Here is a 17,475-nt window from a genome sequence, read left to right as displayed (position 1 = left end):
GGACAGAGAGAGACAGAGCATGAACGGGGGAGGGGCAGAGAGAGAGGGAGACACAGAACTGGAAACAGGCTCCAGGCTCTGAGCCATCAGCCCAGAGCCCGACGCGGGGCTCGAACTCACAGACCGCGAGATCGTGACCTGGCTGAAGTCGGACGCTTAACCGACTGCGCCACCCAGGCGCCCCTGTTTTTTTTCTTTTTAATGTGTAAAAAGCGTACAAGCCAGCCTCCAATGGATCATTGCCGTAGCCTTTAGAATCCTAAATTAGAATTTTCAGAATCGGGCTTGCCAACCCCCATCGGTACCTTATACACATTAATATTTTGTGTCGGCAAGGGGTGGGGGGAAGAACCAAATATCTTAATGTTGTTTTCATGCATTTCAGATCTCTTACTATTTTACTCCCAACTTCCTCTTCTGTGTGATTTAAACAAATAATAACAACAGGCGAACTCTTAACGTTCCTGCCAAGACTGTACTTTTTAAATTTTTTTTTTTTTCAACGTTTTTTATTTATTTTTGGGACAGAGAGAGACAGAGCATGAACGGGGGAGGGGCAGAGAGAGAGGGAGACACAGAATCGGAAACAGGCTCCAGGCTCCGAGCCATCAGCCCAGAGCCCGATGCGGGGCTCGAACTCACGGACCGCGAGATCGTGACCTGGCTGAAGTCGGACGCTTAACCGACTGCGCCACCCAGGCGCCCCAAGACTGTACTTTTTAATGCCTTGGTCACTCTGCTTTCAGCTTAAAACTTCATTTGATTTTCTATATTCTAGGAAAGAGTGAAAGGTACAAAGTGGATGTACATTATTTGAAATTACGAAAATATAGCAAAAAAAAAATTTGACGGCAACCAAAATTGGGAAGTATCTCCGTGTCATGAATGAGGGAGCTTTTTCTCTTAATGCTATGAGGTCAAGCCCATTTTTAGAGAGAAGCTTGATTTTTTTATGTGGTAAAGATATTTTACTTTATTTTATTTTTTTTTAATGTGTATTTGTTTTTGAGACAGCGAGAGAGACAGAGCACGAGCCAGGGAGGGGCAGAGAGAGAGGAAGACAGAGAATCCAAAACAGGCTCCAGGCTCCGAGCTGTCAGCACAGAGCCCGACTCAGGGCTTGAACCCACGAACCGTGAGATCATGACCTGAGCTGAAGTCAGATGCTCAACCCACCGAGCCACTCAAGCATCCCTAAGATATTTTATTCTAATATAATTTCAACAAAATATTTTGCAATCCATTTAACATAAAATGAATACATATTTACTGCACATCTACTTTGTTCTCAGAATTTAAGGAGAATATAAGCTATACGTGATAAGAAACAGCTTCTGGGGGCACCTGGGTGTCTCAGTCAGTTGAGCGTCTGACTTCAGCTCAGGTCATGATCTCGCAGTCCGTGAGTTCGAGCCCCGCGTCGGGCTCTGGGCTGATGGCTCAGAGCCTGGAGCCTGCTTCTGATTCTGTGTCTCCCTCTCTCTGCCCCTTCCCCCTTCATGCTCTGTCTCTCTCTGTCTCAAAAAAATAATAAATAAACGTTAAAAAAAATTTAAAAAAAGAAACAGCTTCTGCCTAGAGAACGTATAATTTAGTGGATGAGAGAAGATGAGCACACTGATAAATTTGATTATACCCAAGGCAGAACTTATTAGGTGTTCTTCTTCTCCTTCCTTCCAGTTTTTTAGCAAGACCTAAAATTTGTTCTTTAAAATATGCTGGGGGGTGCCTGGGGGTTCAGCAGCTAAGCTTCCGACTCTTGATTTCAGTTCAGATCATGATCTCGTGGTTTGTGAGATCAAGCCCCGTGTCAGGCTCTGTGTGGACAGTGCAGAGCCTGATTGGGATTCTCTCTCACCCTTTCTCTCTGCTCTTCCCCCCAAGTTGTGCGTACACACACACACACACACACACACACACACACACACTCTCTCTCTCTCTCTCAAAAGTAAATACACTTAAAATAAAATAAGATGAAATGAAATGAAAAATGAAATGAAATGACGTGACATGACATGAAATAACATCGTAACTCTGTTCTCTTCGGAGAAGCTTGACTTTGAATTTCAGAGGTAGCCCAGTTTTGTGGTCAGAGATTAGACTCTGTTTTTCTTCTGTTGTATTATCTGATTACAACGATTTACTCTTAAACCCGGTTTGAAACGCTGACAGATGCTTCTGTGTTACCCGCTTTAAGGTGCGTCTTTGTGTCCCTCTCATACCAGAGTCATCAGAAGTGGGACCTTCCCTGGTGGTTCACACCACTGTCCCATTTGCAGTCACATACCTGGAGCACAGCACTGAGGACGTGCGGGAGCTAATCTACCAGCAGCTGGAAAGCATTTTGCCAGGTCTGCCTCAACCAGTTGTCACCAAATGCCAGAAATGGAGATATTCCCAGGTAATCAGAGAATCCAGGGGTATGGGCACAGTTTTCTTAAGCAAACCGACTGGGTCAGCAGAACTGATGATTTTTTTTTCTCATCTTTGCCACTCTGTAGTAAAAGAAATGGACGATCTGATCTCGGGGGCACATATTTGTTTGCCTCGTACATGGCTGTGAACTTCTCCGGGTCTTTTTAGCCTGTTATTTCCCAATAAGCGATGCACGCAATTTCCCCCGGGCTTATGTTCAAAGACTAGCATCTCAAGACTTACACACCCTGAAAATACGGGGTTTCCTATTCAAGCAAGGCAGGTTGTATATCAAAATGCAGCTGTTTCTCTGGGGTTTTTCTAAATCAGTACTGTGGTTATATAGAAACCACTTGAACCTCCCCAATTTTTTGCAATGTGTTAGATTAACCTTGTTAGTGTATTTCGCTACCACAATTTTCATTTTTGTTAAGTTCCCACTTTGGTTTTGACTGCCGCAAGCAGGGTTCTTTGGGGGACAAAGGTGAATACCTGTAGAATTCAGCTACGCAAGCTGTTTTTCAGGGTTTGATCAACCTGCTGATGACTCTACTGGCTCAGACTTCAAGCTCTTTACTCTAAGTAAATGTTGACTTTTGCGACAACCTCTGCATATTCCAACAGAAGTTTGTGAATGTTTGTAGAAAAGAATCTTTTGATCTGTAAACTCAGTTGTAAAGCCATTGGGGATAGTGGAGTGAAGGTCAGAGGGAGAAAAGGAGAGGTGACGTGTCTTCCCCAAGATTTCTGAGCCTGTTGATTAACCAATTTATCCGCACTATTGGTTACCCAAAAGCAGTATTGTGAGAAATTGCAGCAGATTTTGTATGTTTTAAAGGGCTATCCAAAATCAGAGGAAATGGTAAATTACTTCCTAAAATATGACAGCATGTCTGTGTGTTTACCCGTGTCATCTCAAGTTCAATTATACAGTGAACCTTCGGGGAAAATATTTACTTAAACAGGTCATGGTCACTTTAGAAGACTTTCCTCTTTCCTTCTAAAAAGCATTGAAAGATCCCAATAGCTAATGTCTTTAAGTGATACTTAATTCCATTTTAGGTTGACTTGAAAAAGAAGACAGGGAAATCATCTTGTCGGTATAATTTGAAGCTAGATACATTACACAGTCATTTGGCAATTTATAAATATTCCTTTAAAAGAAACAGTAGTTTGTGAGTTTCTTCTTGTGATTTCTGCAAAATAATAAACTTAAAAGATGGGCTCAAGCCACCTTATGTCTTCAAATTTAATGCGTTAACAGAAATAGATTTGTCCTAACCACAAAATGACCTATTCAAAGTTGTGCAATGTCACAAAATTTAATAAAAAAATATCTGAACACAAAGTACATCCAAGCCGTAGCAATGATTTTTATTACAATTTGGATGTTCTCTCTTGAAATTGTCCCAGTGCGTTTACAGCTCTGTGTCATGAAATCTACATTGGCTGCAGAGTCTAAAAGGGAGCGAGCTGTTTCATTTAAACTTAGAAGCTTGCATTCTCTACTCTTCCCCTTTCTACCCTTCTCCTAGTAGCCTGAGGGTACAAAGCATAACATTGTCATTTGTGGCAGAAATCTTGCCCATATTGTGAACTAGACGATAGGTAGATAAGTAGGTAGGTAAGTAGATGGTTGGATAGATAGATAGATAGATAGATAGATAGATAGATAGATAGATAGATAATCTCCCACACCACCTTAGAAAAAGGAATAGGAATGACAGGTCCCGAGATATAATAGGATTTAACTCGTTTTCCGTTATTGTTCCCAAGGGAACATTTCTCCAGTGCTTTTCAAAGGTCCGTCATAACCTTTGAAACCTGACATCAGTGTAAGCACCTGTTATTCCCTCACTGTCCCGGAACACCTGAGCTACCTTCAACAAGTTCATGGATGTATGTGCATGACTGTGGTCTACCATATGCATGAATGGAAGGGGAGGATTGTGTAGGGGCAGGGACAAAAAAGAAAGAGGAACAACCAGCTTGTTTGGAAGTTCCCTTCATTTCTGAGCAGCAGTGTAGTCCCCATAATGGGGAGATGCCACCCCTGTTTTCTTCCAGCCTGGATCCCACCCTATGTTTCTTTTCTTCCTCTTCCTCTCCTGTTCCACCCCAAACATCTCCTATCCTTCACACTCTAGCCTCTTCCTTTTCTACCCCCTTTCCGCCAAATGATAAAGCCCCTCAAACCCTCACTTTACAAAACCCTAGAGAGACCACAGGATGGGTGTCCCCTACACCAGGCAGCTGTGAGTGGTGTGGATTCCCCATCCTAGACCCCTCGGGATTGGCTCTTTATCTCCATTCATTTTAGCTTTTCCCTTTTTTCTCTTCCTTTGCGTCCCTGCGCTGCATCCTGGTACCCAGTGGCTGTGAAGGGGAGGGGAGAAGAGGGAAAGAGAGAGCAATGATGAGTACCCAGTGTGACAGCCCAGGAGCCTGGGCCACTGCGATATGTGATCCCATTTAGTATCGGAAGTAGTCTGATGAGGTGGCTGGTTTTGGCCCACTATAGCAACGAGAAAACCATGAAATGACCTCCCTGAGGTCCCATGACTAGTCATGACAAAAGTAGTCTTCCCAGCCTCTCCGTCCTTCCCTGCTCTTCACGGACCTTCTGTACCATAGGGCTGTGGCCACGAGCCTCCACAAGCTTAGTAGCTGGAAACGACATAAATTTATTACCTTAAGTTCTGGAGGTCAGAAGTTCAAGACCAGTTTTGAAGTGTGGGCAGGCTGTTTTTCTCTCTGTGGTCTCTAGGAGAGGATCCATTTTCTTGCGTGTTACAGTTTTTGCAAGTTGCCCACATTCCTTGGCTCGGAGCCCTTCCCGCACCTTCAGAGCCAGCAGCAGCCGGTCAAGTCCTTGTTGTGCGTCACTGTGGCCCTCGCTTTTGCCCCTATTCTTCCTTGGACGACCTTGTGATTACTTTGGGCTCTCCTAGATAATCCAGGAAAATCCCCCCATCCGGGGTCCAAGTGATTACCGACGTTTATTCCAGCTGCAACCTTAATGCTCCCTCAGCGTTCACAGATGCTGGGGATTAGGATGCGGCCATCTTTGCTAGAGGCAGCATGATTTCTGTCTACCACACCCTCTTTCCCCCAGACTTCCCTCGGTACGTTCCTTTAGGAGGCAGTACCTCCTAACCTCATCAGACCTCTGGGGAGAGCATCACCCCTTAGGGCTCAAGCCACTCCCAGGAAGTGGCTGCCCTCCCATGCCCAGGGCTGCCTCTAATGTGACTTGCCCACGGTGGCAGGGGGCAGTGAAAGATGTCTGCTCATTATTCATTTGGCTACTCATTTACTCAATAAGCACTTAACAAATGCCCTCGGCGTGCCTGGGACTCTGCTCATAGAACCCTGCAGACGAGGATTTGCTGATGGCCTTCTCCTAAGACACGAAGTTGAATTTTTGGTCTTGAGTAAGAAAACGGTGCATTCTTGTGGGCGCTGCCCTGCCGGGAGAAAAGAGGCGGATGAAGGAGGAAGGCGTGTGTGAAAGACTTGGGAGCCATTCGGTGCCTCCCACGTGGGTTTGAATAACACGCTTGAATAGGTGGTTTGAGCAAACTTAGCGAAGCAATGGCAGGTTTTCCTGGTTCTTAGTCTTCCCGTTGGTGCTCTTTGCTGTCCATGATTGAACTGTTTATCCAGTTAGTATAACTTGATGTCTAAGCTGGGATGCATTGTGTTAAGATTTCTGTGACTGGTGTGATACATTAGCCCTTTCAGGAGGAGAGTAATAACTAAAAATGCCTTCCGGCATACCTGGATGGGACGTGGTGATCAGTTTGAGGACCCCGAAACTCACTCCTATTTGCTGTGCTTTCCCTTGTTCTGGGGCTCATCATGAAGCCTTTCTCAAACTAGAGGAATTGTCTGATTTGCTTGTGAGTAACTCTGCTTTTCCCCACATTCTTTTTTTTTTTTCAACGTTTATTTATCTTTGGGACAGAGAGAGACAGAGCATGAACGGGGGAGGGGCAGAGAGAGAGGGAGACACAGAATCGGAAACAGGCTCCAGGCTCTGAGCCATCAGCCCAGAGCCCGACACGGGGCTCGAACTCACGGACCGCGAGATCGTGACCTGGCTGAAGTTGGACGCTTAACCGACTGCGCCACCCAGGCGCCCCTCCCCACATTCTTTAGTCCCCCAAAATACCAGTGGCCCTTTCCCCCACTTTATTTAGCGCACCCATGAATTATGTTTTTCAAAAAAAAAAACAAAGCAAAGCAAAACAAAACAAAACACTGAATGCGTTTTCAAATACCAAGGAAATCAATCAGAAGAGGAATTTAAGGGGAGGGGAAAGAGGAGAGGGAGGTGGTGAATGAATGAGTACATCGGTATCTTTGACAAAATACACAGATGCGTACTAGCCTCTTAAGCTTTTGCGGCACGATTAGTAATAAGGTATCTTCTGTAGTTACATTTCTTTACGTGGCCCTTTGCCCTGAGATTATGCCTTCTCTCTCCCCAGTGGCAGTCCATTCATATTTTTTTAGAAGAAGCATGAGTTCTTTAAGAACCTGATGAACGCTATGAGCATGGAGGTTCCCATCATTTCAAAATATACACGTACACATGACCACAAAAATTGCATACAATTATGAGGATTTATAAGCAACCCAAGGTCCTCCCTCGAGTCCAGCATTAAGAGCACCTGCTATAAACGTTATACTAGTATGACCTGCATAAATCAAGAGCCCCTCATGGCCCGGTCTTGTGTTGCGCTCAAAGAAACACCATTCCGCAACCAAAAGAAATGTAAAATATGGGCATACCTTGTTTTATGGGACTTGGCTTTAGCGTGTCACAGATACTGTGTTATTTACAAATTTAAGATTTCTGGGGCGCCTGGGTGGCGCAGTCGGTTAAGCGTCCGACTTCAGCCAGGTCACGATCTCGCGGTCCGGGAGTTCAAGCCCCGCGTCAGGCTCTGGGCTGATGGCTCAGAGCCTGGAGCCTGTTTCCGATTCTGTGTCTCCCTCTCTCTCTGCCCCTCCCCTGTTCATGCTCTGTCTCTCTCTGTCCCAAAAATAAATAAACGTTGAAAAAAAAAATTAAATCAAATTTAAGATTTCTGGCAATGCTGGGTCAAGCAATTTATCAGCACTGGTTTTTTGTTTGTTTGTTTCCCAATGAAATTTCCTCACTTCGCGTCTCTGTGTCACATTTTGGTAATTGTCACAATATCTTCAACTTTTTCATTATTATGATATTTATGGTGGTGATCTGTGCTCAGTGGTTAGGACTCACTGAAAGCTCAGATGATGGTTAACATTTTGTACCAATAAGGTATGTACATTTTTAAAGACATGATGCTATTGCATAATTAACTGACTACAGTATGGTATAAACATAACTTTCATACGCATGGAAAACCAAAAAGTCATTTGACTTGCTTTATTGTGATACTCGCTTTATTGCGGCTTTATTTTTAGAGCCTGTGGCCTTAGCCACCACACAACACAGCCCATCTAAAAACAGATATAGGGGCACCTGGGTGGCTCAGTCAGTTGAGCATCCAACTCTTGATCTTGGCTCAGGTCATGATCTCACGGTTCAGGAGATCAAGCCCCATGTGGGGCTGTCAGCGCAGATCCTGCTTGTGATTCACTCTCTCCCTCTCTGCCCCTCCCCCACTTGCACTTGTTCTCTCTCTCTCAAAATAAATAAATAAACATTAGAAAAATAACAACAGGGCGCCTGGGTGGTTCAGTCGGTTAGGTGTCCGACTTCGGCTCAGGTCATGATTCAGCGGTTCATGAGTTTGAGCCCCGCATCGGGCTCTGTGCTGATAGCTCGGAGCCTGGAGCCTGCTTTGGATTCTATGTCTCCCTCCCCTGCTCATTCTCTCTTTCTGTCTCTCTCTGTCTCTCTCTCTCTCTCTCTCTCTCTGTCTCTGTCTGTCTCTCTCTCTTTCTCAAAAATAAGTAAACATCAAACAAAAACCTTTTCTTAATAAAATAGATGGTCAATTTTGACACTTTTCTTTAATGTTTTTATTCTATTTATGTAACTCAAGAAATATAGACACTTACATTTGTCTGTTTTTAATGTGGCTGGTAAGCTGATTCTAAAAACATTTTAGAAAAAGCTGGTACACCTCAAAGACATTGGCCAGTGCACTGTCACAGATTTAAACATACAGCCTTCTAGGATAGGTGCTTTGAAAAAGAAATAATCATCGTACAGTAATCAAGTACATCCCGTGTGTTGCTTTGTAGTTTATTTCCACGATGAAATCATGCTCTATCGCTCATCCTGTCCCTGGTCCTGTAATTTGCCCCCCATATCTGTGCTTTATAATTTCTGGATTTTTAACGAGGCGATTATGATCTTGGACCTTGGAGTCAGACAGATTTAGGTTCAAAGCTGGGCGCCTGGTGTGCCCTGAGTGAGCTAGACTTGATGCTCGGAGCCCCAGGGCCTGTGTGTGAATGGTGACATCTGAACCTACCCCACAGCGGTTGTCGTTGGGACGAAAGGAGACAACACAGTAGAAAATGTTTACTGCAGATGCCAGGACAAAGCAAGTTCTGAGTAGGTTTTACTACACAGGGATGGCAAGAGGAAGAAGGGAAGGAGTGGGGTCATTTCTTACTAGCTTAGCTCGTGCATCCCTTGTTTTTTTCCTTGACTTCCTCTCTTCGTGGCCACATGCTGTCCTCCTTTTTCACTTCTCTTACTGTCTTTTCTGTTTCTCTCTTTTCTGCACTCTCCACTTCAGTTACGCAAATAGCTGTGGACAGGCATGTTTCTGAAGGACTGAGTCAATGCCAGGGGCTGTGACGGTCACACCATAAGGACTGTTGAATGACATCAGAGCAAGGTGAGACCAAAGAGGTGGATGTCTATGGAGGCAAGGAACTCTTTGTCAATTAGTTGTTTGTTTTTTTTTAAGTTTATGGATTTTTCAGCTTCTTGCCATTTGTTCCCAGACGAACTTGCACATTTTTTAGAGTTTGGTCGTTTAGCACACTTATGCCATGAGTCAACATTTCCTGGAGTGAAATTACGGCCACAAGAGCACTCTTGCCGAGGTGCCGTAAGTTTACGGTAACATACGGAGAGCCCAAACAGGCCCTCCGGGATCAGTGGACTATGGCATGACCCAATCCGTCAACAGCTAGTCATGTAACAGGTGTCAGTCCTAAGCATTCCATTGAGTCATCTCCCACCTCTTTGTCACTGGCCCCTAACTAATGAGTTGCTTCAGTTTATTATGAGGTAGCTGCATATAGGTGAGATCATTGGCTGAGAAATTCTGGTCATTGAATTAGGGATGTACAGTCACAGTTTAATTGAAGTTTATATGAGCAGAGATTTCCCCTCTTCACAAAATTCCATATTCTGTGAGCTATTAAATGTTTTAACACATGCATTTAATAAAATCATTTTTTCTTAAGTACTCATGAGACTAATCCTGCCTGTATTCAGTGTGACGCTTTTTCAGAAGAACTAATTATTTTGAGCAGCATTGCTTTATAGAAAGCTTTTTAAAGCAGTCTGTGTCCAAATGCTGTATATATTCATCTGCAGTCAGTATTACTACTTAAAACTTGATGGCGGATGTTATTTATGGGTGTGGATACCCTGAGAGAAATAGACCCTATTCCAGCACATTTCCATAAAGGGTAAGTCTCCTTGGTCTTTAGGATAGACCTCAGTATTATGCTATACAAACAGCAAACAAAAGTTTTGCTGACATACACTATTTATATCCACATTAGAAACTAATGATGTACATTTGGGGTGCCTGGGTGGCTCAGTTGGTTAAGTGTCTGTCTTCAGCTCAGGTCGTGATCTCAAGTCCGTGAGTTCAGGCCCCGCATTGGGCTCTGTGCTGACAGCTCAGAGCCTGGAGCCTGCTTCGGATTCTGTGTCTCCCTCTCTCTCTACCCCACCCCTGCTCATGCTCTGTCTCTCTCTGTCTCAAAAATAAATAAAAACATTAAAAAAAAATTTTTTAGGGGCGCCTGGGTGGCTCAGTCGGTTGAGCGTCCGACTTCAGCTCAGGTCACGATCTCGTGGTTCATGAGTTTGAGTCCCGCGTCGGGCTTTGGGCTGACGGCTCAGAGCCTGGAGCCCGCTTCGGATTCTGTGTCTCCCTCTCTCTCTGCCCCTCCCCCGCTCATGCTCTGTCTCTCTCTCCCTCTCTGTCAAAAATAAATAAAACATTAAAAAAATTTTTTTTAAATCTTTAAAGAAATTAATGATGTACATTCATGTTTCCATTTCACACACATATATTGAGCTCCTACTCTAAATCAGACATCATACAGCTTTCGGAAGACTCAAAGACAGCTCCCTTCCTTCAAGGAGCTTCCTATATAATCAGGAAAACTGACCAAGAAGCAGATAACCATGATATAGCACAATTTGCTGAAAGAAAGGTGTGTATAATATTGTCTTGAATGCAGAGCGGTTTGAGGTGAGAGTGGTAATTCGTAGTTTCCTAAGAGAAGATGTGTCTTGAGCTGACTCCTACAAAATGAAGTCAAACAGGCAAAGGGAATGACGTTAGCATGAAATTCTAGCAAGACATGCACTTTCCCAGAGGCAGGAGAGTGAAAGGTGCACTCTTTGTTTGTACCTTGGTCTTTGCCATCATCTTTTATAGCATTTTTAGAAACATGACAGTGCACATCATCATTTTATTACACTATGTGTGGTGTGTGTGTGTGTTCATTATATATTCTATATATATTCATTCTCTCTGTGTGTGTCTCAAAAAAATCGTTTATTCATCCCCTACCCCACTCTGTGTAGCTCATCGCGCTTTGTGCTTAACTCGCTCAGTCTCCATCCACCCTGTGGAGGGTCTGCTTCTCCATTGCACAGACGACGTGGGGATATAGAGGCTCAGTCCCTCGTGTGATGCTCTTCCCCTGGGAAGTGGCCAAACTGGGATTCAAACACAGGCATTCAGACACCTCCCTCGACTGCCAGTCATTGCTTGAGCTCTGGCTTTCCCCCAATTATGACACATTCTTCTGTCATCGTTCTTTCGCTGCCGTCAGCTACAAATAATAGTTAACATTTTTGCTCTGGTTTTAGAAAACACTTTTATACTTCTTTTCATTTGATCCTCATGACAATTCTGACAGATCAGGAAGTAAATATTACTCTCTTTGCTTTAAATGAAGAAACTGAGGCTCGTGGCACATGGTTTTGCCTAACGTGATGCCACTAAGAAGTCGAAAAATAGAAACTGGAACATCTCATTTTAGATTCGAAAACCCATGACTCGCACTGTGTGCAAAAAGGAACTAAACATGGATCATAGACCATAAAACCTTAAACTATAAAACTTCTAGATGAAAACATAGGAGGAAATCTTTATGATCTTGGTTTTGGCAAGCATTTCTTCAATGAGACACAAAAAGCAGAAGCCATAAAATAATAAATTGATAAATTGGGCTTGATGAAAATTTAAAACAGTGTCTTTGAAAAACGCTGTTAAGAAAATGAAGTGACAAGACACAGACTTGGAGAAAAAACATACATGTGATAAAAGACTAGTATCCAGAATATATGAAGAACTGTCACAAATCAGTAATAAGAAAACAAATGACCCAGTTATTTAAAAATGGACAAAAGATTTGAAAGAGCACTTCACTAAAGAAGAGGTAGAAATATAGCCATGGACATGTAAGAGTTCTACAATGAAAACTATAAAGCATTGCTGAAAGAAATTAAAGACTTAAATATAGGAAAATACACTGTGTGTTCATAGATTGGGAGACTTATTTATTTTTTTAAGTAAACTCTATGTCCCTCGTGGGGCTCAAACTCATGATCTCAAGATCAAGGGTCGCATGCTCTATCAATTGAACCAGCCAGGTGCCCCAGGAGACTTAATATTTTTAAGATGGCAATATTACCCAAAGTGATCAACAGATTTATTGTAGTTGCTATCAAACTCCCACTGGCTTTTTCAGAAATACCCCAAAATTTGTATGGAGTTGCAAGTGACCCCAAATAGCCAAAACAATCTCAAAAAAAGAAAGCTAGAAGACCCCTACCTTCTGATTCCCAAACTTACTACGAAGCTACCCTAATCCAAACAATGTGGTAATGGCATAAGAATAGACATATAGATTAATGGAATAGAACCACGACTCTGGAAATGAATGCACACCTATGATCAATTGATTTCTGATAAGTTTCCAAAAACATTCAATGGAAAACAACAGTCTACACTGTGGTGGGACAACTGGATATCCACATACAAAAGAATGAAGCTGGACCCTGAACTCACACCGCACACAAAAATTCACCCAAGTGGATTAAAAACCTAACTGTACAAGCTAAAATCATAAAAATCTTAGAAGAAAACGTAAGGGCAAATATTCACCCTTGGCAATGGTTTCTTAGACATAACATCAAAAGCATAAGCAAGAGAAAAAGTAAATAACATGGACTTCATCAAAATGTCACAACTTGTGTGCATCCAAGAATTATCAAGAAAGCAAAAAGATAACCCATAGAATGGGAGAAAATATTTGTGAATCATTTATATGATAAGGGTCTACAATCCAGAATGCATAAAGAACTCTTATAAAAACTCAACTGCAAACCATCAAGCAATCAATTTTAAAATGGGTCAAGGACTTGAGTAGACGTTTCTCCAAAGAAGAGATACAAATGGTCAGCCAGCCCGTGAAAAGATGCCCAATGTCCTTAGTCATTAGGGAAATGCACGTTAAAACTGTAATGAGATACCATTCCCACCCACTAGGATGACTGTAATTTGAAAAAAAGGAAAGAAAAAGGAAAAGAACAAATGCTGGTAAGGATGTGGATAAACTGGAATGCTCCTGCCTTCCTGGCTAGAATATAAAATGGTTCGGACACTAGAACATGGTTTGGCAGTCCCTCAATAAATTGTACGTAGAATTGCAATATGACCAAACTATTTTCCTCCCGTATACCCAAAAGAATTGAAAACGTGTGTTCAAACAAAACCGTATACACAAACAACTTATAGCACTGTTCACGATAACTAAAGATGGAGACAGCACGGATATCCATCACGGACATGAATGAATAAACAAAATATGGCATGTCCGTAAGACGGACTATTATTCAGCCATGAAAAGCAATGAATATACCTCAATTAAAAAAATCACTTGTTAGGTGGGAAATATGTCTTCAACATATTTCTAAGAAGAAGACCTATGGGAAATTACACAGAAATATACACATTAAACATTTGAAGGACAAAAAAAGGCAATGAGACACTGATAGATGCTACAATGTGGACGGATGTTGAAACCATCATGCTAAGTGAAAGAAACCAGCAGACACAAAGGCTACATCTTGAATGATTCCATTTATATGAAATGTCTCGAATAGACAAACCCATAGAGACAGAAAGCAGATAAGTGTTTGCCAGTGGCTATTATGGATAGCCACAAAAAAGAAGAGATTGGATGGCAAAAAAATGCTGAACATCATCGGTCATCAGGGAAATGTAAAGTAAAACCCCCATGAGATGCCATGGAACACCTAGTAGAGTGGCTCAAATCAGAAACTCTGAAGGTACCGAGCACTGGCAAGGATGTCAATGGAATCCTCACATGTCGCTGCGGGAATGTGGAATGGCCCCAACCCCTTTGGAAAAGAGTTTCACAGTTTCCTACAAAGTTAAATATACACTTACCATCTGACCCAAGGACCCCACCCTTCAGGATTTATCCAAGAGAAATGAAGGCATGCATCCACATAAAAACTTATTTGCAAATGCTCATAGCAGCTTTATTAATAATTGCCAAAAAAAACCCACAAAAAACCCTGGAAATAACCCAAGTATTAACCACCTGGTAAATGGGCAAAAGGTTGCACATCCGTAAATGAAAAAATACTCAGTAATAAAATGAAGCAAGCTACTACTATCTACAATAGCATGAGTGAATCTCAGAAGCATTATCTTAGCAAAAGAAGCCATGCTCAAAGGCTGTCTATTGTATCATTCTACCTGTATGGCTTCCTGGAATAGGCAAAATTGTAGGGACAGAAAACTGATCAATGGTTGCCAGGGGCTATGATTGGGAGAAGGGAATGAACTACAAAGGGGCACAAGGGAAATGTGGGGGGCGGGGGGGGGCGGGTGACAGAAATGTTCTTTATATTATATTTGTGGTGGTTAACACGACTGTGTATACTGTTGAAATTTATAGAACAGTGAGCATAAAAAGGGTGAATTTCACTGCATATAAATCACACCCAATTAAGCTGGTTTTTAAAACCCCTTGTTTTTTTATCCTCCATTATTGTCTCTCTGAGGAGCACAAGTGTTGATTCTTTTAATTTCACAGTATTAACAGTAGAAAGGAGGTTGTTTCTGGATCCGAAGATCAAAATGGCGGCAATCTTTTGGCCAAAATGCTCGCAGCGCAAACAAAAAGCTGTTGGGGCCGTTGAGCACGAGTGAGGATCAGAAAGAAATAATGGCCATTCTTCTGGGTCCTCAGGAAGAGGATGGGAAATGGAGTGGGAGAAGGGACAAGGATTGAACTGGTGGGGAATTGAACAGCTGTTAAACGGGGGAGAAGTAGTGATTAGGCTCACTTGAGTAGGAAGGATGGTTTTAGATTTGTGTCCAGACGCACAAATCGAAAGCATGTTTGGCCCTCTGCATCCTAGGATCCCAAGCAATCGGATCCTTTGAGACACTGTGGTGCAACATTTATATTTAGGCAAAAACAAAAGGATCCCCATCTGGTAGGTCACCTCATGGCTAGGAAGTGGTGTCTGTGCCCTCAGCCCCCTCCGCAGGCTCAGTAACTGCTAGGAACACGACACATGTTTGAAGAGTTAATGCATGCATGTACGAAAACTTGCTGAAGGGCAGGACAATTTTCTATTAAATTAAAAACTCTAAAGGGGACTGTAATGCGACTGTTGTTTCGTCTGTTATTACTGCAACAGCACTAGAGAAAACAGTATCTCATTCTTTATTGTGTACTTGTGAACAACTCCTCATCTAAACAGACCGCTCCGGCGATTCCTGGACTTTGAAAGGTAGAATAGATCTAGACGGATTTAATGCGGACTTCAGGAACTGAATATACAATTTCAGCAAAGTGCGTCCTTCGCAGTTGAAGCCCCCACTAAAGCTGCCGCGTGGATCATATAATTGATTTGTGGCACTTTCTGCCTGCATCTACCCCATGGTTTATTAAAATAGAATAGACAAATACCAATAAAGTGAAAAGCTCCACTGAGAATTGGCCAAACCACATCACTTTCTTCCCATATAGGGTATTCCAACCAATAGTCATTTTACAGCGGCTCTCTGTGGTACCAGATACACAGCCCCGCAGCCAGGAGCCCACAACACAAGCAAACTTTCCCCTAAAGCACGACAAAGAAACGGGCTTATGAAATCACCATTAAATATAATAGAACACCGGAGAGACGAATAGAACAGGAGCAAGATGAGATAATGATCATAACACGTAAGAACCAATTAGAAATGTACCATCTCTGCAGGAAAGCACCCGTGTGTTGATAAAGCCCTTTACGAATATTAAGTACTGTAACTAGGATAATATAGGACTGAGAGCCTCAAAAATCAGTGGCCAAAAGGAGTGCAATCTTTTTTAAGGAAATATATCTAAAAATAGACTAAGCGGGATAATCAGCACTCCAATTTATCATGATTATCCCAGTTCTCAGTATCACTTATCTTCAATAATATGCAACGTACGGTTAAGAAATAACCCATATCATCACTTTTCTTAATAATACAGCAAATATATTCCATATGTGTATGATTTCTGGCTGCGCCACAAAAATCTGAGCACAGAGAGTTGGCTGTTCTATGAGAGAATTTTTTTTTAATATAGACATAGATTGGCTAGGTCACCCAGAAAAATTGGTTTCTTTTCTCCCTGACACCTATAGCTTTCTAGAATGTATTCACTGTGTCCCAGGAAAGAAAATTATATAAAGGATTATTTAGTAACTATGTCTGCACAGGCTCACTGCAGCTTTGACATTAAACTGGAAATATCATGGACCATGTCACTAGGGTCTCCATTTTTAAAAATAAAGGCAGGGGTACCTGGGTGGCTCAGCTGGTTAAGTGTCCAACTCTTTGGCTCAGGTTGTGGGATCGAGCCCCGTGTTGGGCTCCTCACTGATGTGGATCCTGCTTAAGATTCTCTGTCACCCTCTTCCCTCTCGCCTGCTCATGCTCTCTCTCTCTCTCTCTCTCTGTCAAAATAAATAAACATTAAAAAAAGAAAAGACAAACATCTGTAGATACTGTCACACACATATGCATATTCATACGTACACGCTCATCTAGTGATACCTTACACACTTCCCGGGGTGTCGTTAACAGTAAATAGCATTTTATAAGGTGAGGCTGAATTGTCTGGGTGGGAAGCCATCTTCATTCGCTCTTTGAAGTTCAGGCTGATTCAGATATTCTTGGTGACTTTGCCTGGTACCTACAAAAGGCGAGCCAGACAGAGGCAGAGAATTCTGCTTTCGGGCCATCAGAACAAGGAGTCTGGGGCCCGAAGGGCTGTCTCCTGGACAGTTCAAGTGCTAAAGAACTAAATGACAACTGGCAGGTGTTAAGTGTTATAGACGAGAAGGAAGTAAATAGCATGATAACTCAGAAGGTAAAGGAAAATTTAGAGACTGAAAAACCAAAGGAAATTATTTTCATAGACAGAGAGAAAAAAAGTTCCTCCATGTTTAAAGACCTTTTGAATTCTGAGACTTTAAAACCTTCGTAAGTTCTAATTAGTTTTTTTGTTGGCCCACATGCACACGTCCTTTGAGCAAACATTTATTCAACAGCAGCCACGTTCAGCGGGGTCACAGATGCTGGGAATACAAAAATGAATAAAACAACCTTGGTAGCTCGCGATTTCTGAGGACACACAAGGCTTTTCAGTAACAAATATCTCTTACCAAACTGCATTTTGGTGAGTTAAGTGTAGAGGAATCAGCAACATTTTATTGTATTTCCATTAGTCCCCAAAGGGACTTTTATAAAATAAAAGCATAGAAACATTACA

At 42.4% G+C, this 17,475-nt stretch overlaps 1 protein-coding gene across 12 annotated transcripts in view; it reads left to right on the top strand.

Moving 5' to 3' along the window:
* RNLS (renalase, FAD dependent amine oxidase) overlaps positions 1 to 17,475 on the top strand; it is a 332,808-nt gene that overhangs the window by 236,787 nt on the left and 78,546 nt on the right. For 7 of the 12 annotated variants that reach the window (XM_086679516.1, XM_086679518.1, XM_086679512.1 and 4 more), the window contains exon 6: positions 2,226 to 2,401. The exons of 2 other annotated variants lie outside the window; for them this stretch is intronic. In XM_086679516.1, coding sequence (XP_086535642.1) covers positions 2,226 to 2,401 — 176 coding nt within the window. Of the gene's footprint in view, positions 1 to 2,225; positions 2,402 to 2,501; positions 3,455 to 3,477; positions 3,650 to 9,161; positions 9,264 to 17,475 lie in introns of those variants that run through there. 3 more of the 12 variants (XM_086679521.1, XM_086679517.1, XM_086679522.1) reach the window with 3 other exon arrangements.

Source organism: Puma concolor, chromosome D2 (assembly GCF_028749965.1).
Source record: "Puma concolor isolate L17-30 chromosome D2, mPumCon1.1.hap2, whole genome shotgun sequence".
Classification (NCBI taxonomy): Eukaryota; Metazoa; Chordata; class Mammalia; order Carnivora; family Felidae; genus Puma; species Puma concolor.
The sequence above is the reverse complement of the archived record's forward strand: the minus strand, read 5'-3'. Positions and strand labels throughout refer to the sequence as shown.